The sequence below is a fragment of the Cnephaeus nilssonii genome (genome assembly GCF_951640355.1).
Source record: "Cnephaeus nilssonii genome assembly, chromosome: 6".
Lineage (NCBI taxonomy): Eukaryota > Metazoa > Chordata > Mammalia > Chiroptera > Vespertilionidae > Cnephaeus > Cnephaeus nilssonii.
Window position 1 is genome coordinate 3,855,662 of NC_137077.1, and position 23,362 is coordinate 3,879,023.

The following is a 23,362-nucleotide window of genomic DNA, read 5'->3' on the forward strand; positions in this document are numbered from 1 at the left end:
TACACCACAGGGAACTATTCCATGGGAAAAGGAAAGAGGGGGGCCAAAAGGGAGCGAATAAGAGCTGGAGGAAGCACCTCCATGCACACACACACACCTCCTGACCAGTGTCTCTGGAGCACCACAGCAGCCCCCAGAGGGCCTGTGCCCACTGCCCCCAGCCCCAGGCTTTCTCAGAGACATGTGGCCATCCAGGTGGGGCTGAGGGAAGCACCGGTGCAGCTGGGCTGGTGATTTTCTCCAAAACCCCTGGGGAAGGACTAGCTCCTCCCTGAGTTTGGTGATGTGGCTTTGGAAACAGGCAAATCTGGGGTCAAATCTGGATGTGATCCTGGGCAAGTCATTGAACCTCTCTGGTCTAAGTTAACAACACGAACACTCCTAGATGCTGTGAGGATTAGTACAGTGCATGTAATGGGACTGGCCCTAGCTTAATAAACAGAACAAGTCACTGTCGCTGCTCTCACTATTATTTTCACTGCCCGCTGCCCGCGTTAGAGGGCAGGGCTGTAAGGCAGTGCCCCTCTCTGTCCTGAAGCATGATGCCACACCGTCCCACAGCCTGAGTGACCTTGCACAGGCCAAAGCGTCCAGACACAAGAAAGGATACAGCATGTCTTGCCGGGGAGGCTGAGCTGAGGAGGCCCTGGGGGAAAGGCCCTCCAAGGAGGCCTGCAGGGTCTGGGCCATGTCATGATCAGTCAGGAGGCCCATGCTCTGAACCTAAGGGAAGCAAAAGGCAGGGGAAACAGCCCTTCTCAGAGCCTACGCCACACAGGCCTCTCCACCCCCGACCCCCCGTGCTCCAGACCCCCACTGGCTGCTGTGACCAGCGCTCCCACGCTCCACCAAGAAGATGGTGTGGAGTCTAGCATCACAGCGGCCACACGCATCCCCTTCCTACACACCTGCCGGAGGAAGCCACGCAGAGCCTTGAGGGTGGTGTTCGAGAGGGTCGGGAGGTCAGCCGAAGCTGCGCCTTGCAGCACAAGACCCACCTCTTCAGGGGAGAAGACGCTGCTGCTCCGGAACCGCACAAACTGGCCCCGGGAGAGAAGCCCCAAACAGGCGGTGATTCCGCATCTCCTTCATTCAGGCGTTTCTCCCGTATGCCTGCTGTGCTCAGCACGGCTGAGAACACACATCTGTGCCCACAGCATCTTCAAGGAGCTCAGAGTTGGTGAGCAAGGGTGGGGTTATGCCATGGGAGAGTGGGGCAGACTGTGACACCCTGAGAATTAGCCCTGCTGAACCCTTCAGTACCTAACCAACCCCACCCCTCTGCCTTGCACCTCACACTCATGGCCAAGATGGACTGTGTGTGGTTACCCAAACACACCACCATGTGTTCATGTCCTGCTGCTCTCACTTCACTACCTGGATTACATTTCCTCCTCCTCACTTATTAATCCTTCCAGCCTCAGCTAAAATGTTACCTTCCCGAATGAATGTTCTTTCATTGTATTAAAAGTCAGGCCCTGAGCGCTGACTACATTTTTATTCACCTCTCCCTCCCAGCTCTGGCAGCGTACTTGCTCTCTTCTTTAGTCACTTACTCTCTTCCCAGACCTAGCACTGATGACTCACTGACCGACTTCACTCTCATTCACAGGCTCACTTTGTTGTTTATTCAATGGGCACTTACTGCGCATCAGGCACTTAGCCTATCTTCTACTCTACCACCAATAACATCACACTTGAACTTGTCTGTCTCCTTCTCTACACTGAGAGATCCTTAAAGGCAGAGCATGTGGCTCATCGGCATCTTTGGCACCTATTGGAGGACCTGGCATGTGGCAGGCTCTGGTCAATTTTTTGAGTGAGTGAATTGAGAAAGACTGTCTGGCTCTTCTGGGGTGTGGAGATGTGGACGTTTATAGGAATTCTCCGGGCAGGCCTCTTGTAGGATGAAGGCCTGCCCAGCCCTCTCTACCTTCTTTGAGGATTAGGGTTACCTAAAGTAAGGTGTCCCTGGCCTCCTCGGGACCGCCCAGCTCACGACATTCTTCAGACCACAAGACCATCCTTACTGCACTTACCAGAGTCAGGAGCCTCAAGATCTCAGGTCTGAGGAAGGAATTCTCTCCAGCATCCAGGAGGGTGAACAGTAAAAACCGATTCCAGGGCTGGGAGGCCACATGTTGTGCTATGGGGAACACCAGTCACCCCGGGTTGTCAGTGCTGCTTTTCCAAAGGCCGGGGAACATGACTAAGGAGGACTCCCTCCTATTGGCTCAAAAAGGGCTACTCAGCTAGAGGCAGGGCGCTGCACACGCTGACCCCCGGGAGTTTCTTGCCTCCCTGGGCTGCTATCCACCTACGCTGCCTGGCTCAGGGAGACTATATACCCCACTGTTGTGGGAGGCAAGCACCAGGAAGAGCTCTGCCATTTAAGAGCTTTGTGATCGTGGCTGGGTAAGTGGCCTGACCTCCTGAACCTCAGTGTCCTCATCTATAAACTGGGCATAACAGTGCCCATGCAGTGTTGTTAAGAGAATTACACAAAATGAGTGTGATTCAGGGAACAGGGGATGGCAGTTTGGAGCAGGAAGGGCAGAGGCTGGTCTCCTCCCCTCTCCCTCCGGGGAACATCAGAGAATGGAGAGGGTTTCTACCCATGTCTGGGCTCCTGGCATGCAGGTAGTCAAGCAAGGCCTCCAGGCAGCCGACGCAGGCATGGGACAACAGAGGGTCCTTCTGCAAGAAATCAAAACACACCAATGTCTATGTCAGGTTTTGTTACCAATGGGTTTTGGTGCCGACCAAGAAAAAAAAATTGATTTTCAGAACAATTTGAAATTCATAACTTCAGATTTGGGATTGTAGCCCTGTAGACAATGAAGAAATGTCTGTTTCCTCTCTCACCCACACAGAGCACAGTGCTTACACTAATGATTTACCTACTTCCAGAGACTTTGGTTTCAGAAAGGAGATGGATCCTGGGCCCCACTAAGAGATTCACAGATAGTTTATCTAAGCCAGTGAGTTTCAACCTTATTTTTTAAAAGCAGCTGAATCTTTCATAAAACTAAATTTTATGCTCTAATAAGCATGTGAAAAGATCTCATTATCATAATCATTAGGGAAATGCAAATTAAACCACCATGAGATACCATTACACGCTCACCAATAGCTAAAATTAAAAACTTGATAATATTGCCCTAGCCGGTTTGGCTGAGTGGATAGAGCGTTGGCCTTCAGATGGAAGGGTCCCGGGTTCGATTTCAGTCAAGGGCACATGCCCAGGTTGCAGGCTCAGTCCCCAGAAGGGGGTGTGCAGGAGGCAGCTGATCAGTGATTCTCTCTCATCACTGATGTTTCTATCTCACCCTCACCCTCTCTGAAATCAATAAAAATATATTTTAAAAAACTGATAATATCAAATGGCCAGAATATTGAGCGACTGAAACGCTCATATACTTCTCTGTTGGGAAGGTAAAATGGTGCAGCCACTTTGGAAAATAGTTTGATGGTTTCTTATAAAATTAAACATACAATTAGCATATGTGGTAGACAGAATTTTAAGATGGTTCCAGGAGTCCCTTGTCAGGTAGCTCAGTTGGTTAGAGTGTTGCCCCAAGGCAACGTTACAGCGTTAGAACCCGCCAAGGTTGCACGTTTGATCCTGGTCAGAGCACATATAAGAATCAACCAAGGAATGTATACATGAGTGGAACAACAAATCTCTTTCTCTCTCAAATCAATAAATTTTTAAAAAAGGGATGGTCCCATGACCTTTGCTCCCAGATGTTACCTTGTGATTATGTTACATTAAATGGCAAAAGGGAGACTTTTGGGTGGGTCCAATCAATTCATACTAGCCCTTTAAAAGCAGAGTTTTCTCTGGCTGGTGGCAGAAGAACCAGAGAGATTAGAAATGTGAGGAGGACTCAGCATGCATTGCTAGTTTGAAGAAGAGGGGCCATGTGGGCAACATCAAAGAGCTGAAAGAGCCCCTGAGAAAGAGATGGCTATTTCCCAGATGCCCCAGGTAAGTACCCAGCCTAGCCAAGGCCTCATTTTCAGCCTTGTGAGACCCTAAATGAAGAACCTAGTTGAGCCTACACAGACTTCTGATATAAAGAACTGTGAGATAGTAAGTGGGTGTTGTGTTAAGCCATTATGTTTGTGGTAACCTGTCACACAGCAATAGAAAACTAATAAATCGTTTGACCCAGAAATCCCACGCCTAGGTGTTTACCCAAGAGAAATGTAAAGACTTGTCTTCAGTATTATGAGCAACTTAATTCATAACAGCCAAAAATATGGACATCCCGAATACCTATCAATAGGTCAATGGATAAACAAATTGCGACATAGCCATATAATGGGCTACTGCTCATCAATAAAAAGAAATGAAGTAATGATACAACAATATAGATGAATCTCAAAAGCGTTATTTAAGTGAAAGAAGCTGGACACACAAGACTACATACTGTATGATTTCATTTATATGAAATTCTAGAAATGGGCCCTAGTCAGTTTGGCTCAGTGGACAGTCGGTCTGTGGACCAAAGGGTCCCGGGTTCGATTCTGGGTCAAGGGCATGTACTTCAGTTGGGTTGCAGGCTCCTCCCTGGCCTGGACCCTGGTCAGGGTGCGTGTAGAAGGCAACCAATTGATGTGTTTCTCTCACATCGATATTTCTGTCTTTCCCTCTCTCTTCCACTCTCTCTAAAAATCAATGTAAAAATAGCCTCAGGTAAGGATTAAAAAAACAAACAAAAAAATTCTAGAAATGGTAAAACTATAGTGACAGAAAGCAGATTGGTGTTTGTGAGGTTCAGGGATGGGGAGAGGGGGCTGACTTCAAAAGGGCAAAAGGAGTCCTAGCCGGTTTGGCTCAATGCATAGAGCGTCAGGCTGCGGACTGAAAGGTCCCAGGTTCAATTCCGGTCAAGGGCATATGCCTGGGTTGTGGGCTCGATCCCCAGTGGGGGGCGTGCAGGAGGCAGCCAATCAATGATTCTCTCTCATTGATGTTTCTATCTCCCTCTCCCTTCTTCTCTGAAATCAATAAAAATGTTAAAAAAAAAAAAAAGGGCAAAAGGAAACTTTTTGGGGTGATGGAAATGTTCCATAGCATGAGAATCGGCATCCACCTAATTCTACACTTAAAAATTAATGGATTTTATTGCATGTAAGTTACAGCTCAATAAAACAGATTTTTTAAAATGTAAAAACTAAAACTAACCAAAAAAATCCTATGCTCTCCTCATGCTATTCTTTGGAAGGCAGCAACCTGATGGTTAAGGGTAGGGGCAGACTCAGATTTGAATCCTTGCTTAGTCACCATCTGTGTGATCCTGGCCAAGGTTACTCAACCTTGCTGAGTAGGAATAAAAAGATTGCCTGGGTTGCTGAGAGGTTAGATGAGAAATGGACAGAGTGTTTAACCAGTGCTTGGCACAGAGTAAATACTCAATAAATGGTGGATATCTTAGTGAAATGCATAACGGGGAAACATGCCCCCACTTTAACAAGCCCTGCGTCTCTTTCACAGAACCCCTGAGGCCCCCAAGGCACACAGGTGGAAGTGGTTGAGCTGACACACTCACCTCATTTTACAGCCGAGAAAATGAGGCCCAGAGAGAAAACACGTGACCTGAGGATACTTGGATAGAAGGTGGCAAGTCAAGAAACAAACCCTAGGCCTTGTAAAAAAAATAATAATATAAATGGAGCCACTTTAAAATGCAGTGGAAGCTGCCATCCCAGAGGAACTGCCTTGCAGGTCGTACGCTTTGAACTTTTGGAATGTCACAACAGGGCAAAATAACCTTTTGACTGGCACAAAGCAACGCTGTGTCCCAAAGAACTGTTTGTAAAGACAACAAGAAAGCAGATTCTATGTCTGAGCACCCAGGCCGTAGGTGGAGGTAGCAGACTGATGGCTACCGACCGAAGATTTAAAACACTCTTTAGAATTATGTTAGCTTATTGCACCAATAGAAATGCCTTCCCTCTATGGATGTAATTGCTCCCTTCCCTTTCTCATAAATACCCTTTGCCTCCTAATTGGAACCCTGTTTGGATTTCTGCCTGAATCAGTGCTTCCCGAAAAGCTATTCTTTTTTTTAATCTCAAATAAATGCTTGTTGGCTTTCACTTTGAAAGGTCTTTTCTTTTTAGGTTAACAGCGTTGTGCCCTTTCTCCTTCTCCAGTCTAAAATTAACTCTTAACCAGCAGGCACTTCCAGCCTCTTGCCAGGTACGCAAGACCACACAGCCATGGGCCAGCATGCCCCAGCTTCCCCACCTGGTGAGGAGCTGTGGGCACAGTGCCACTCTCTGACCGTGTGTCCTATCAGCCATACAACCAGCAAGGCCCCCTGGGTGATGGGCGAAGAGGTAGGGCCACTGGGCATTAGGAAAACCAGGGATTACCATTCAGGTAACAATGGCACCTGTTCACAAGACACACGTCTTGGGACACTGAAAGAACATGGGTCTTGTAGCCGAAAGACAGGTTTGAATCCTGACCTAAAATGTGTGGCCTTAGGCAAGTTACTTAGTATCTCTAGGACTCTGTTTCTTTGTCTATAAAACTGAGAAGATAATTTCTACCTTACAGAGTTGTCATGAATGAATAACAGGTCAAGTGCTTACACGGAGTAGGCACTCAGGAGAGGTTATCTCCCCATCCTCCCCACCTCCTACTCTCCTAGACCCTTAACTTGACATCAACATCTCTTCTTGTAGGACTGACCCTTGGACTCAAGGCCTCAAGTCTTGTAAAACTAATTAGTTCCCTGATTTCCAATCTGATAACACATTCCACTCCCACCTCAAATCAGAGAGCCAAGTCTGAGCACAAAGGATATGTCTCAGGCCCACCCTTGCCCTCCCCCAAGACTCCCCAGGGATGTAGCATCTGCACCGGAATCAGAGGAGTAAGCCTGAAAGAGCTTCTGACCAAGACCATCTGACCCTGGTTAGAAAAGTATAGAAAGCAAAACCAACCAGTCCAGAGAGCCTCATTCTGAACCTCCAGGTGCAGGGCCAGATGAAGACACGTGGCTGCTCTGAGCAGGCTAAGCCTCTGTACCCCTTCAAACCTGACACTTGACAACGCCTGTTTAATGCATACTTACACGTGTGTCTGAGCACCTGGGCAGTGGGTGGAGGAAGCACCTATCTCCCCTCACTCAGGACATTCCACTCAGCCGGTCAAAAACCCTGCAATCCTACCCTCCTCAACAAATACAAACCTCTTGCTCTTACTTCAGAGCATCCTCACATTTCCTCTGCCCGTGACCAACTCCTCCGCATAGAAAAGGGATGACTAGACCAAGATGATTCTTCAAGGAGAAATACACTCAACTCAGCCTCTAGAGCAGACGCCTACTTGAGCCCATGGTCTATAGAGAGGGATGGTTTGGTCTACTCCTGGCCAAAGGGTAGGCTCACCAGGAAGTGTGGAAAGGAGTCCTGGAGTTGTCCAGCTCTGCCTGTGACTAGGTGAGCACACTGAATTCTGGGGTGAGGTTGTTGGCGAGCTACTGTGCCCATACAGAACAGCCATTTTCTCCCATTGGCTTTACCAATAAAATGGAAGTTTTGATCTTCGTCTGATTTCTGTGTCTACCACCCAAATAGTTTCAAAGTGGGAGATGGTGAGAGATGGGACTGGAGCACTTCTCATTGGTCCTCTAATCCCAGGCAGGGCTCTCACCTTCTGCCCCAGTTTATGCAGCATTTCCCTCTGATCACACACAGTTCCTGGAGTTCTACTCAGCAGTGTTCTTTTCATTACATCCCCAGGGCTGCTTGGCCCCTGATAAAATGGACCGCTGCCCAGCTCTGCCAGGAGATGAGCCTCTTGAGAACTTCATTTGCTCTGCTCTTCCTCCACCTCTAATCCCAGTTACATGACCTCTCTGATTTACAGTTTTCTATCTCATAGTGTCGGCTTGTGTGAGACCCATGAGATTACAGATCTAGAAGTTGTGGGAAACTAAAAAGTGCTAACTACTAGTATATAATATTTGCTGATATTGCTCTTTTAATTCTACTTCAGTCTCCGACTCAGTGACTTGGGTCTGTCCTTCATAGGGTACTCCTGGGCCTCTGTTTCATGAGCATTCCCTTCTCCTAAAACAGAATCCCAGTGCTGAAAGGAACCTTAAGGGCCACCTACGCCAATGAATGCCCTTCCGCCCTCTAGCAGAGTTCTTGCTGGGAAAGCCCCCAGCCTCAAGACACTCCTCTCCATTTCTCCCTCTCTACCATTAGATGTTCTGGCCATGAGAAAGAGCCTCTTCCTGCCTTCCTGTGGCTCCACTGGCCAGAAGAAAAAAAACAACACACAGGACAAACCTACTTCTTTACAGCTCTGGAGGGCACTCAGAGATTTACAGTCCTGTGGCCTTTTATATCTATACTAGTGGCCCAGTGCATGGATTTGTGCACATGGAAAGGAAAATAATTAGAAGAAATATTTTAATATTGCTATTTGACTTTCTCTGTAATGGAAGTGTCAGAGCCACCGCTGGTCGTCATCTGTAGGGTGATCTGCGGGGTGATTGGACCCCTGCTCGCACCCACCTTGGCCTGGTGCCACTCGCTCACCTGCTCTACCTGTCCCGCTTTCCTCGGGGCCCATCGGGGCCAGCAGCTTCTCCACTGCTGCCCACTGCCAGCGCCGCCCCCTGGTGGTCAGCACACATCATAGCAAGCAGTCAAACTCCCATTCGAATTCCCAGTTGAACAATTTGCATATTAGGCTTTTATTATATAGGACTAGAGGCCCGGTGCACGAAATTCAAATTCGTGCACAGGGGGGTCCCCTCAGCCCAGCCTGCACCCTATCCAATCCGGGACCCCTCGGGGGATGGCAGTCGAACATCCCTCTCACAATCCGGGACCACTGGCTCCTATCTGCTCACCTGCCTGCCTGCCTAATCGCCCCTAACTGCCCGCCCCCCGCCAGCCTGGTCGCCCTTCACTGCCCCCTCTGCCGGCCTGGTCACCCCCAACTGACCCCTGCCAGCCTGGTTGCCCCCAACTGCCCCCCTCCCCGCTGGCCTGGTCACCCCATGCAGCCTGCTGTTCAGTCATTTGGTCGACCCTCACTAACCCCCCTGCCGGCCTGGTCGCCACACGCAGCCTGCTGTTTGGTCAGGCATCCAGTTGTTTCAATCGTGACGGCCCCTGGCTTTTTATATATTAGGATTATTGATTTCAGAGAGGCCAAGTGGGGATCCATCCTTAAACATAATCTTGCACAATCAACAGCCATATCATACTTGTGCAGTCATTATCTGGGCACCGAGTGGAACCTATTCTAATCAAGGCCCCTCTTCTCTCCTAGGAAGTCTCTGCAACTCTTCTCACTCATTTGTTGGCTGCCCCCACCTCCCTCTTCTTGCCCCATGAGCACCCTGCCATCAGATCAGACCATGTGGACCTGTGACGGTCTGTCTTGGGCAAGTGCCAAAGGGCAAAGGAGAGTCCAAGTCTAATTAAAACAGCATAAATGTCTGGGGCCTTGGTCACCCTACAGTGTGACAACTCATATTTGAAAATAACAGACAATAAGCTCCTTGAAAGAATCAAGGGGAGGAAATAGGACACAAGGCCAGGGACAGGGAATGAATCCATATCAGAGACTGAAATGGTACTGCTGTCCGGATCCATCCCATCTCTGCCGCCCCTGCCGTTGGGGACTTAGGACAAGTCATTTGGTCTTTGTAGCCCAGTTCAAGCACCTTCCCCGGGAAGCCTTCTCTGATAGCCAGCCCCACACTCACCCTACACCAGCCTATTAGTTACATCCTCGGCCCCACAGTGCAGTGCTTTAGTCCAGCATTGACCGCACTGTGTTATCACCCCTGTCTACAAGGCACCACCCCCCTCCAACTGTTAAATGCTCAAAGGCAGGCTCCTGACTTATCTCCATGCCCCCACCGCACTTCACAGTGTACGGTGGCTGGATAAACAATGATCTCCAAGAACCCTATAGGCCAGGCGTCCTCAAACTACGGCCCGCGGGCCACATGAGGGTGTTTTTGCCGTTTTGTTTTTTTACTTCAAAATAAGATATGTGCATTCCTTATTCAGAACACGAGCCGCCTGAAGGCAGGAACTACTTCTGTGCATAGGAATTTGTTCATAGTTTTTTTTAAACTATAGTCCGGCCCTCCAACGGTCTGAGGGACAGTGAACTGGCCCCCTGTTTAAAAAGTTTGAGGACCCCTGCTCTAGGCTGTAAACCCCTTGTGGTGGACATCTACTGTTTTTGCTTGTCCAGGCTCTATTTTTCCTTCTTCTTGGAACAGTTTTCTTTTGCAAACCATGCCTCTCTCATGTTCAGTCCACGTGGGTTATGGAGAGCTGACCATAACCTCCAGGAAAGGGCACTGACCCAAGCCAGGCCTATCAGAGCATCCCATGCCTCAGCCAGAGTGATTGGCACTTCACCCAAGCCAGGCTAATGAGACTCAATTCTAGGGAAAGAAAGAAGCCTCCTTTCTGCTGGAAGGGGATAAGCCAGGAGCAGCTGCGGGTCATCCTGCCATCCCATGACAATAAAGCCAAGTGACTGACATTGTTCTAATGTCATTGTCTAATGACATTGTCTGAGCCTCTGGGACCCAGCTGTGCCTGAAGCCAGTAATGACCCCTGAACTTCTCAGTTATGAGCCAATCTGAGTTTCATTTCTAAACTGAAACAGTTTCATAACTAAACCCTACGTGACCAACTCACTATAACTCTAAAAAGTTCCGAACCAATCCCGGCTTTGAGAGGCAGCCACTCCTTCCTGCTCTTGTCCTGGGTGAACAGGCTCCAGTACCACGGGCTCACTCAGCAAGGGCCTTACCTGCACCAAGAGGTTCTGCAGGCCAATGACCAGGGACAGCACTTGTGATGTTCCCAGTGGAGCGAGGACCGTGTCCTCAGGGGCTTGCAGTGGCCCGGCTCCTGAGGGCACCAGAGTCACCAGGGCAGAGGAAAAGCTTTGCTGCAGGGCTGTCCGCAGGAAGCGCAAGATGGCAGCTGAAAGCAAGAGACCCCTTACACCCAGTCCCTGCCTTCTGCCCCACCGCCCCCCAGCTCTGTCAGAAGAGGAAAACAATGGAGATGAAAATGGGTGGCCATAGGCTGGCCGGGGAAGGGTGCTCCATCTCAGAACCCCGGGGAAGAGCTTTCCTGTTACTGCTACAGGCCCCTGGGCCCACACCTGAGAGCAGCGTGGCCTTTTTCTTTGGGAAGCTGAGGGCCTTCAGTACTTGGTCCAGTTCCACGGACAGTGTCTGGTGAACCTGGCAGGGCAGGGGGGAAAGGGATAACTCCCATATTCTGGGAGCTTGGACAAAAAATAACCTACCCCAATATCAGTTCTACCCACGCACACATACCAGCTGCATCCAGAAGGACAGCGGAGGCCACACAGAATCTTGTGGGCCTCGCCAGCCCTGGATTCAGGATCGCGAGGAGGGAAATCAAACCTTCCCTGGAGAATCCCGTTTCTCCCAAATCTCCCCCTATCCTCAAGGACCTCCTCCACCAGGGGACCTTCCCTGGCCTCATCTGTGGTTCAGTCTCCACCTCAGTCCACCATCCAACTAACTTAGATCTGGAGCCAGACATCCTAGAATCAAAATCCTGGCTCTGTCACTGGCCAGCTGTGTGGATGTGGGCAAGTCACTGCACTTACTTGCCTGCCTTACTTCCTTCATCAATGAAATGGGGACAACGCCCCCTACTTTCACTTCCTCCAGAGCTACTGTGAGGAACAGATGAGGGGCAGCACTGGTGAATGTGCTCCTTAACATCAAAGCAATGACCAAGCAGGGCTTAGGAGGGGTGGCAGGTTCAAAGCCGAAAGCCTGCTCTGCATTCCTCATTCAGAACACGAGCCGTCTGAAGGCAGGAACTACTTCTGTGCTCGGATCTATCACGTTCTGACACAAAGCAGTTCCTCAAAAATGCTTGCTGGCTGGTGGAATCAGCAGGTCCTAGGCAGAAGGTGTGTATAAAGGTATAGAGATTCCATACTAACGTCAGATGTTAATAGAGGAAAGTTTGTGAGGGTTATATGGGCACTCTTGGTGCTGTCTGCTCAATTTTTCTGCAAATCTAAAACTGTCTTAAAAATTAAGGCTATTAAAAACCAATCAAAAACAAACAAACAAAGGTCTGGAGATGCGAAAGAGCACAGCTGACTAAGAACGGAAAAAACACTTGGTAAGAGAACAGGGCAGGAGGTGGAAGGCAGAAAGTAAGGCAGCAGAGGGGCGACGTAAGCAGGGTCTCAGCAGCCACGTGCAGAACCAAAAGCCACAGGGGTGTAGGCAGAGGAGACGTGTGGACAGACTGGCTGTGCGGACAGATGTGGAGGAGGGGAGAGGCTGGGGGCGCGGAGATGATGAATAGGCCACGTTAGCGGTCAGGATGAACGATCAGGCCTAGGCTCTCGGGCAGTGGGGAGGATCAGAGCGAAGGTATTAGGTCATTAGCTAGGTGTGAGTTGAGGGCCAGGGCAGAGCCAAGGACAGGCTTCCAGCCAGCAGGTGACTGCAGGCATACAGGGAGGTCCAACAGCTTCCCACAGCAAAGCAGGAAAGGTTCCTGCACACTGCAGATCTGCTGTGGCATAGATCCACCACAGATTGCTGCCGCCCTAGAAGCCAAACTTTAAAAGTGATTTCACTTCTACACTACTGAGTGTGTGCCTGGCACTAGATTGGCACAGGGCTGGGCACAGGGTGAGGATACCTCGAAGACGAGGAGATGGTTTCTGTCTACAGGGAGCAGCCAGCCTTAGGGAGGAGACACCCGAATGGACGGCAGCCCACAGAGGAGCTCTGCAAGGCCCTGGGATGAGGAGTCCTACAGGTGGAGGGCTGAGCGGAGAGGGGGGGCATTCTCTGTGGGCGTGTCCACTGCTCCCCGGTTCCCTGCATCACCTTCTCGGACAACCACAATGACAGCTTGCCACCCAGCACTTAAGGTCACAGGTGGGCTTCTGCCTTCCTACCCAGCCTGAGAGTCCACTCCGTACGTTCTGGCTACAGAAGACCTCTCCACTCTCCAGCTATGCACACCCTGTCCCACATTTGTGCAGCTTCCTGCCTTTGCCCATATTGTTCTCTTTCCCCGGAATGACTTGCCCCACTATCTTTACCTACAAATACATGTTCCCCAAGGTGGGGGGAGGGGCATGCTGTATTCATTAATTATTTCTCTGTGTCTAGAATACAGCCTGGCATGCATGTAGGTGATCCAGGTGTGCTAAATGGATTAATATAAACCTCCTGACAACAACTCTGGATGTATTTCCCCCCATTTTGTAGGCAAGAAAACGGAAGCTCAGAAAGTTAAATATCTTGCCGAGGTTACACAGCTGATAAGCCATAGATCTGGGACCAGACCTCAGGACCTTTATGACTGCAGGCCACCAAAGCCACCGGGGTCAGAGACTAACCTGGAGACTGCCATCGTGCTGCTGGGCAGAAAAGGAGGCAGCGAGCAGCCAGGCAGAGCACAGCAGCGTGGTCCTGGACGAGCCCTCCCCGGCCCAGGTGAGCGCCAGCGTCTTCTCCAGGAGCTTGATCAAAGCTGTGCTGCTCAGGAGCACTGCGGCAGCTGCAGAGGTCCACAGGCAGGGCCGCACAAGTTAGTTACACAGGAGCCCAGCTCAGCGCCACGGGATGCTTTGTTAGCACCCAAAGGGGCTTCACGCACACAGTGAATGGGCCCAGGGATCAGCTGGAGCTCCTAAGGGCCCCAGCTTCATTCCAGAACACAGGTTATCAGAAGCAGAAAGGACCTATGACCTTCTAGGCCAGCCACATCCCCATTTATTTTTTTAAGATGGAAAAACCGAGGGCAGCAAGGGCCCCAGACACTGCCCAGCACCCCTCCTCTTCACTGTCACAGCCTGGGCCCCAGCACCTCTTTTCTGACTGCCCAGGGTGGTCTGATGAAGGCTCCAATACAGGAAGTTGAAGGAAGGCTGCAGGATGTCCATGTCCGTGGGGCTGCACTTCCCACACAGCTTGCTCACTGCAAAAGACGGGAGGCCCCGGCACCCATCGCGCAGCACTCTGCCTTTAATGCGCATCAGCACTCACACTTCTCACAGACAGTGGCCTCAACTGACCATTTCAGTCTTGGGGACCAAACCTAAACCAAGTATCCTCAGTATTACAGCCAATGAAGGAAGCCCGAAGGCATCGTCACACCCTCCATCTGAACAAACACCTGGAAAGCAGCCCACAGCTGCCCCTTAGAGCAGACTGCACTGGTTTAGGTGGTTAAGGGGCATCCAATTACAGCTCATGCCAGCACAGACTCCAGGTGGGAGGGTGTGCAGAGGTCATCCAGGCCAACCTGCTACCCTCAACAGGAAGAAGATCCAGCCTCTGAATTCTCCCAGCAGTGGGGCACTAACCACCTTCCCAGGGGAGCTCTGTAACCATCCATGTGCAATGCCCTGAGCTTGCCATATTCTCTCTCTCACATCACCCCCATCGGACTAACTCCTTAATTCCTATTCACAATCAAGATTCAGCTCAAAGTTCACCTCCCCCATGAAGCCTTCCTTAACCTCTCCAGGCAAGATGGGATGCCTCTCAGTGCTCCCCCAGCCCTCATCAGAGCAGTTACTGCACTGTAAAACAGACGTCTATAGGACACATCCCTTCCCTCCGGGGGATTGCCACTCCTTGCTCCCTTGCCTCCATGACCCCCATATAAAACCTGCTGTGCGTCAAGCACTGTGTGGATTATACACCTACAGTTATTCCTTATCTTAACCCTAAATCAGGTCGTGCTATTGTTTTACCTGTGAGGAACATAAGGCTCACAGAGGCGAGGTGATTGTCCAAGGTCATGTAGCTAGTGATTAACCTAAGAACAAGCCCAGGCCTTCCCAACTCCACTGCGTGTGCTTATCACACAGTTTTATGTAAACATCTATTCTGGGGAGTGTCTCCCACACACTCGTAGGGAATAAACAGAAAGATCTGAAAGGGCCCTTAGCAAGAAGCCCACAGGGATGAAAGGAGGGAAGAAAGGAGCACCCTGGCACACCCAGCCCGGGCCTTCAAGCTGGCACCTTGGTGAAGGAGCTTCATGGCCATGCTGTCCAGTTCCTGTTCTGACTCGTTCCTCAGCTGCAGGACCGAGAGGAGGCTCAGCAGCAACGGCAGGTTCCCCAAGGCTGTGAAGAACAAGAAGGGGCTGGTCAGGGGTCTGATGCTCAGATCACCTCAAGGTCAGACAGATTCCCATGGGGCTGTAAAAGGTTTGTTGGGATTTATTCCTACTTCCTGCCTTCTTCCTTCTTCATTGGGCACAGGCGCAACTGACACACTGAGGGCCAACCATGTGTTGGGTGCCAGAAATTCACTATTTCACTTAAAACCATGTGAAACAGGGATTTTTATTCCTATTTTGCAGTAAAGAAAATTGAGGCCTAGAGAGGCTGAGTGACTTCTTCAAGGTCCCACAGCTAATAAATGGCAGGGCCAGGACTTGAACCCAAATCTGAACCCAATGCCCAGTTTTTCCACTACCTGTTTCCACAGAATCTCATGGCTTTTAAGCACTGTTGTCAGTTAGATGGAGCTCATCCTTCCCTGCAAAGGAAGGACTCAGCTCCTCCAGACACCCTTAAATCTATTTCCACCCCACCCCACCCCAAATCAGGACTGGACCAAGTGCAAGTGCCACGGCTCTCCTCCAATTTCCAAGCACTAAATTGCTTGGAAATTTAATTTAAAAATTCAACTTCCTAAAAATAGGAAAAGACAAACCAATCTCAGCCTTTGCAGTGTCTTCATACTGTATCGAACATCAAGCTTCCTTGGCTTCAGGGAGTCCCATTCCAGATTTGGAAACTATCCTGGATCTCCCTGGAAGCTTCTAATACACCACTGATCCTCCCCCTCCCCGGCTCCTGCTGGCTGCTGCTGCCTCCCTGGCCTCCTCCATCTTTCTTTTCACCAACTGGAGGCTGCCATTCTTGTGACAAACAGCTCTCAGCACATGCTGTACAGGGTGGGGACATGCACCCATTCATTAAACACACCCACCCATGCTAAACACACAGTCATTAAACATAAAACCACACACACACACATCAAACCAAATATGTTGAGCACACCCCCTCCAGTGAGAGGGAGGAGGTGAAGTTTAGTTTGATGCCACACTCGCCTGACTTATCTTTTGCAGAGAAAACTGATTCTCTCTCCTGGAGCAGACCTCTTCAGGGCAGAGGCCCATGTCTTACTGACCTTTCAGGTCAAAACGTGCCCCCAGCGCTGCAGACTGACCTTCTAATGGGGAGTCCCCATACTCCACCAGCAGATGCTGTAGGATCAGCAGGAAGTGACCTCGGATGAGACCACCCACGTGGACATCCTCATTCCTTCTCAAAAAGGTCCTCAGGACAATCAGTACCTTGCGGGCTATATCCACGGGGCTGGAAGAGATGAGATCCTGAGCAGGAAAGAAGAAGGTCAGAGCTCAAAGGGCATCCTGGTTAGAGACCCGTAGACAGTCGAGAAGAGAGGGGCTGGGAAAGGGCTCGGGATGATGGTCCCAGAGAACCTGCGGAAAGAAGTGCTCACCTAGTCAGCACCCATTATGTACCAGCCTCACATCCTATAGGTCCATTCTAAGCCGAGGACACAGAGGCTTAGAGAGATTGCATGTTGTAGATGAAAAAGGGGCCACATGCGAAATCTGACACGCTCAGGGAAGGCCAGCATGGCAGGCCCTACCAACTCAGAAGATAACCACATAGGATGGTCTGAACTTAAAAATTCCTAACCAAACACGAGTCCTGGTAGGTAGTCACATCCTCGGCCTGTAGCTTCCTTGACAAAGGTCATTCTTTACCTTAAAAGTGAGCCCCTCTATTGTCTTTTTACAACTAAAATAGCAAACCTTTGAAATGTCAGAGTAATCTCCTTTTCCAGACCCCTCAGGACACACATGCCATCTCTATGTGCTGTAACTGTTAACCATCTCATACCCAACAATGGAAAAGAAGTGTTTCTCTGTTTCACTTTCTATCCAATCCCAGAGATTCCCCCTACACCCCCCAGCCCCCACCCCCATTTGTTTCCTCCCGCCCTTCTAATCCACCACCAAGGGATTTCACGTAACCCTCCTTATGGCTTCTCTGACTCTGATGTATAAGATGAGCTGCAGGACTTATTAGGCCCGAAGTGAGTGGTTGCTGTTGAGATGAGAGTTGTTTCTCTGGCAGCTGTGGCGGTTTGTGAAGAGCCAAGGCAGACACTGCCACCCAGTGACAGCACATCTGATCAGCACATCACCGTTCCCTGGAGCACTTTCTCAGCGCACCGAGATTTTGCTAATTGTCATCAGTTTGGCTCAATAAACTCATAAAAATTCCCTACAGGTTTGGACATTTCCTACATGGCCAATGATATGTCAAAGGTCACATAAACCAGTATGTGGCACAGCTAAGATTTGAAGGCGCTGACGCCTAACTCCAAGCCCAAAGCTCTTTCTACTTTCTAGGATGCCTCTCTCATGCAAATGGAAGCATCGGGGTCAAGGAAAGGTTATTTCAGGACAGCAGACCTGAGTGTGCCTTAAGGAAGAAGAGGAGACGGGAGAAAGGTGCCCCTTGACGGGTTAGGGCAGACTCGGAGGACCAGGTGGGGCCTTTTCTCTGCCATGGCAGTCTGGCTATTTCTGCTCCAAGCTGGGAAAGCCTTGGGTTCAGAAGGTGGGAAAGGACATTGCAGTCTATTCAGTTTATTCGCTTTCACGGTTACTTTTCAACAGGTATACGTTAAAGGCACAGCCAGTCAGAAGCTGCGCCACAGGCTCTCCCACGGATGGCTCCTGGCACCCACCAGCTCCAACAAGCCAATTCCTTTGGACAGGCCAACGTGCGTCAGTGAGGGCTGCGTGCTATGAACCCAAGGTCACACACAGACGCCCTGTCCCGGAAGATCAGCTCCTGACGCGCAGAAACGTGACTACAGGGCTCCAGACCAAACAGCTCCAAGTGTGCTGATCACTGGGTGGCACAGTGTCTGGCCTTGGCTCTTCACAAACCTCCACAGCTGCCAGAGAAACAACCATCTTCCCAATAGCAGCCACTCAATGAAGGCCTAAAAATGTCCGGTACTGTGCTGTGTTTAAATAGTAGCCGAATGCTTGTTTATCTGTCTTCACAGTAACTCTTCCAGGTAGGTGGCACCCCAATTTTTCAAATGAGGAAACTGGGGCAAAGTAGTCTGCCTAGCAAGAAAGCAGTGGCATGGTCACTAGGAGCTGATGCAGGGCAGGAGACAAGCTGCATCTTTGTCACCTGGTAGGGTTGAGGGAACCTCTCTGGCAGGACAGGATCACAGAATGGGAAGGCTGAAGGGAATCTCAGTTCATTTCCATCAGCCCTGGTACTTCACAGAATATGAGGCTGAAGCCCAGAGGGGGTGTGACTTTCCCAAGGTCACAGGGCCCAAGGCCAAACCAGTTTCCAGGTCCTCCTCCACCGATTGCCAGATCTGGTCCCTCAGAAACCTCAGTGAGTACATTTTAAAGGCCCAAAAGAAAGGGGGCTACTCAGCCTTTGGTGGCCATGGTGAATGCCAGGGGAGTGTGTGCGCCCCGCACATGGGTCAGTGGGAAGGCTCTGGGCAGAACACAGCCCACTCTGTAATCTCTCCTGCTCAGAGCTGTCAAGAACTCTCTGGGACCGGACCAGCCAGGGTGCCATGGCCAAGCAGGGAACAAACAGAGCTCTGTGACATCATTGTTTTTTCACATCTGAACCACCTACATGAAAGACCACCCATTGATAAGAGTGGCAATTAACAGCTTTGTTTTCAGTTGTTAATTACCCGTATCGAAAACAGAAATTGGTACCAACACATATTTTTAGACTCTTTTCCCCTCCTGCGGCTAGAAGTTGGGGGAAAATGGTAGGAATTATATATATATATAACAGACAACAAAGTTGTTCCTCACTGTTTTGTTGTTGTTTTACCACTGGTGTTTCTAGGATCTGAGTTAGTGCAAAGCTAACTTTAGGCTCCAATCATGGTCATGACCCTCATTAGCGATAGGACCTTGGGCAATTCAATAAGCTCCTCTGAGATTCACATTCTGTTGTTGTAGAAGACCAAAGGAAAACCAAGCGACGCTTCAAAGAAGAGGAGGGGCACTGTTTAATACACCGGCGGACTCGGAACAGCCTTCCAAATCTGAGTGAAGAAACATGCATGGGGCTTTCCTTTATATCTCCCTGTGGTCTTTGTCCCGCAAATATGGGTTATGCTTCCGGTCCTTTTCAAGGGCCTTGCAAGAAGGCCCCCAGGTGTTGGGGGTCTCTAGGCCATATCTGATGGTCTGGCCTGGTGCCAGCATTAATAACCCTCCCTCCGGGGCAGTGCACTGTTCACAGTAACAGGTTCTGCAAGACCAGTATCTGGGAAGGAGGTAGTGACTTAATTATAGGTTATCAAGAATGTACACTGAGCTTGCTGGCATGGATTCAGATCACTAGCCCCAAATATCAGGGTTACATTGGAATTAGCCCTTTGTAGCCTTCTCACTCTGTGGCTCAGTCTGGATCCAGGTGGAGGACATCTAGAGCAACCAGGACTAAGCCTAGAGGGGCTTAGACTCTCCAGCCACTCCCACAGCCCAGGGTACTGTGTGCAGCATACCAAGAGTGTTCCTATGTGTTTTTTCATTTATCCTCCCTTTATCTCCATTTTACACATTGAGAAAACCGAAGCTCAGAGAAGCCTTCATCTTTATAAGTCTCTACAAGGTGACAGAGATGAAGCAAGCATTTGTGATTTCCTCGAGGGCAAGGACTGACCAACCATAACTGAATTATCTTTGTATCCGAATGCCTAGTGCCCAATAAATACCAAACAGATGTATGATAAATGAGAAAGTGAATGACTGAATTCAAGGCCTCTAAAAACCTGCTCCAACCTCATCTCCTGTGACACATCTTACAAGCTCAAGAACCACCCCAAACTACTCACTGTCCCTGAATTACAATAAACACTTCCATGTTGCTGTACTGGCCTGGCAACCCTTTCACTTGTCAAGTTCTTTGAGGATCAGCATTTATGTCACCTTTGTGCCCTTCCTGCCACCCAAGTACTCTGCCTGACCTTTATTGCCACACTGTTAGTACAGTTGTTAGTGGTTTGTTGCCTCTGATTCCCTCATCAGCCTGTGGGAAAATAATGTAAACAAAGCCATTTAAAATGGAGTGGGAAGAGCGTTGGCCCAAGGACTGAAGGGTCCCGGGTTCGATTCCAGGCAAAGGCATGTACCTTGGTTGCAGGCTCAGTCCCCCAGCCAGTCCTGGTCAGGAGAAAACCAGTAACGTGTCTTTCTCACATCGATGTTTTCCTCTCTCTCCCCGTCTCACCCCGTCCATTCCACTCTCTCTAAAAAACAACGGAAATCTATCCTGGGGTGAGGATTAACAACAACAAAAAATGGAGTGTGAGCTGCCATCCCAGAACTGCCTTGCACATCTTACTCCTCAAACCTCTGGAACGTTAAAACAGGACAAAACAGCCTTTGCACTGAGCCTAAAGCAACACTGTATTCCAAACAAGTTTGCAAAGATAACAGGAAAGCAGACCTTAAGACTAGAACTGAAAATTAAAGGCATTCTTTAGAATCAGCATCATCCATGTTAGCTTATTTGCACCTTTAGAAAATCCTTTCTTAGCTTTTAACACCCATAAAAATTCCTTCCTTCTATTCAAGTAATTGTTCCCCTTCCCTTTCTCACTAATTGGCCTTCACTTCCTAATTGGAACACTGTTAGGGTTTCTGCCTGAATCGGTGCTTCCTGATTGGATCTTAATACATTCTTGTTGCCTTTCACCCTGGCCTTTTATTTTTAGGTTAACAATCCGCAGTGCTCAAACGAACAGCTCTTCCATTAGATGGAACACTGAATCAAGGTTGATTTCTCTCTTGTTCTGAGTTAGCTTAGTTCACTGAAAAGAATATTAGACACAGAGTCCAAATCTGGGTTTTAATGTCAACTCCTGTGACCTTGAGCAAATCTCTCTCAACCTATTTCTTCATCCTTTTAAAAGAAAAAAAAAAAAGATACCATCATTAGTATGTCTCCCAGAAGATCCAAATTCTCCACCCACCCCCTTTTTTTGAGAGACTTGGATCTGTCCAAACCCCGAATTCAATGGGTCAGCAAATAAAGTACCTACTATGCGTGAAGAACACTTCATCTGATGAAGAAAACCCAATATCTTAGCTCGGTTCATTGCTACTCCCCTGGTGTCCCATCTTGCCTTCCTCCCCTATGCACTAATGCTTTATTTTTAACCCATTCCTTCTCCGGTTTTCTCTCCAAGAAAGCCAAAGCATGAATGTGGTCCTTATCAAGCCAACACATGTGCGACTTCACAAGATGAAAGTCTGAGTGGGAAGTGTGTGCCCCTTGTAAATGCTGACAGAGATTGGTACCTAAGGATGTGTGATATATAACATGCAAGTGTTATTTTCACCAATCACTCCAATAAAGTCAGGGAATGGTGTTTGTTGATGATAAGAACATCAAAGGCATCTCATTGTCTCTGATAGGCTGTGCCATTCTTCCTGGACTAGGGAGGCAAAATGCAGGTGAACTTGCATTGAAGGCAGTAGCTCTAAACCAAGTGTCTTCTATGCTGGTGTGCTGCCAACAGTTTAGGACCTGTCACTAGTAATTGCTCACTAAATACAAAGTTTCAAATAATTTATTTTATTGTATTGTATTTATTTTTGTTAATCCTCAACCGAGGATATTCTTTCCATTGATTTTTAAATATGTGTTTATTGATTTTTTTTTTTTTGAGAGAGAGAGAGAAAGGGAGAGGGATAGAGAGATAAAAACACCGATGAAAGAGAAACATCATCAATCGGCTGCCTCCTGCACGCCCCCAATAGGGGATTGAGCCTGCAACCTGGGCATGTGCCCTGACCAGGAATCGAACCAGTGGCCTCTTGGTTCCTGGGTTGATGCTCAACTACTGAGCGACACCAGACAGTCCCCATTGATTTTTAAAGAGAGTGGAAGGGAGGGAGAGGGGAGAGAGGAAGAAGGAGGGGGGTGTGGAGAAACATCAATGTGAGAGAGACACATTGATTGGTTGCCTCCCGAATGTGCTCTGACTAGGGCCCGGGGATCAAGCCTGCAAATCAGGTACTCACCCTTAACTGCGAATCGAACCCATGACCATTTGGTGCTCAGGCCAATGCTCTAACCACTTAGCATACTGGAGAGGGCATACAAACAATTTTTTAAATATGTAAATTATACGTTACCTCTATAATATCACTCTCATTAATTTGTTTTCAATGTGCTTTCTTGAATGAAAGAAAAAAAGGTGAAGTTAAAGTCAGTGTTTTACAAACTGCAGACAACAGGCAACCTACTTATCTGATATACCTGACAGGAATTATAGGGATGTCTTACTTCATAAAAAAGCACTGGGGTTTCTGACTCTTCTGGGTATGCCCAGGGAAGTGTGTTGCACATGTACCATTATCATGTTTAGTCATGGCAGAAAAAAGGCACAGTCCCTCTGCAATCAGACATCTCCATCTACATGGTCCAGGGGTCTCCTCTGATATTAAGCCCTTCTTAACAGAATCTGCTTTAGAGAAGACAGGGAGGTGAGAGGAATGGGGTTGAGCTTAGCATCTCATAGTTATATCCCCTGGGGGGCAGAGGGGTACATATCTCTCAGTGAGCAGACTGCCATCAGACTTAGGACAGGGTACAGACTCACAGGAACCAGGCACCTGCCAGCAAAAAGGACTTTCTACTCACATGGGAACAGCATTAAGTCCAGAGGTGGGCAGAAGCAGGTGCTGGTACCCCCTGACCTCAGTAAACCATCCGAGAGAGAGAGAGAGAGAGAGAGAGAGAGAGAGAGGAGAGAGAGAGAGAGAGAGAGAGAGAGAGAGAGAGAGAGAGAGAGAGAGAGAGACCACGATCTCTGAATGCAGAAATGAGCATGGTTACCTACTAGCAAAATAAGCAGGATGCTGGGGCTGCTTCTGAGTATGTGGAACAAGGCCGCTAAGCTGGCAGGAAGGGTGGGCTGCCCAGCAGAGGGGACATCATCCAGCTCCTCATAGCTGCTCTCTTCCCAGGAGAACCAAAGTTCCAGGACACGATGCCCAAACCTACTCATCAGCTCTGGATACAACAGGAAGAACCTGAGCAGGAGGGGGTGGTGGGTGTAGATGAGGTGCAAGTCCGTGATGCCCTCTAGAAACTTTCTGATGGCACTGACCACAGCCTGCAAGCAAAGAAAGGAAGAGGCTAAATAAACCTTGCAGAAGCTCAAGAGACCCTCACAAACATAGCCAAGGTGT

The 23,362-nt window shown here is 49.1% G+C and overlaps 1 protein-coding gene across 1 annotated transcript in view; it reads right to left on the reverse strand.

Annotated features, from left to right (window-relative positions):
- MEI1 (meiotic double-stranded break formation protein 1) overlaps nucleotides 1-23,362 on the reverse strand; it is a gene marked incomplete at both ends in the record, with an annotated part of 57,949 nt that overhangs the window by 217 nt on the left and 34,370 nt on the right. The window contains 11 exons of the mRNA XM_079775491.1: nucleotides 611-723; nucleotides 909-1,040; nucleotides 2,040-2,146; nucleotides 2,616-2,697; nucleotides 10,824-10,999; nucleotides 11,184-11,265; nucleotides 13,431-13,591; nucleotides 13,901-14,011; nucleotides 15,066-15,170; nucleotides 16,285-16,450; nucleotides 23,011-23,286. Of these exons, the coding sequence (XP_079631617.1) occupies nucleotides 611-723; nucleotides 909-1,040; nucleotides 2,040-2,146; nucleotides 2,616-2,697; nucleotides 10,824-10,999; nucleotides 11,184-11,265; nucleotides 13,431-13,591; nucleotides 13,901-14,011; nucleotides 15,066-15,170; nucleotides 16,285-16,450; nucleotides 23,011-23,286 (1,511 nt within the window). The remainder of the gene's footprint in view (nucleotides 1-610; nucleotides 724-908; nucleotides 1,041-2,039; nucleotides 2,147-2,615; nucleotides 2,698-10,823; nucleotides 11,000-11,183; nucleotides 11,266-13,430; nucleotides 13,592-13,900; nucleotides 14,012-15,065; nucleotides 15,171-16,284; nucleotides 16,451-23,010; nucleotides 23,287-23,362) is intronic.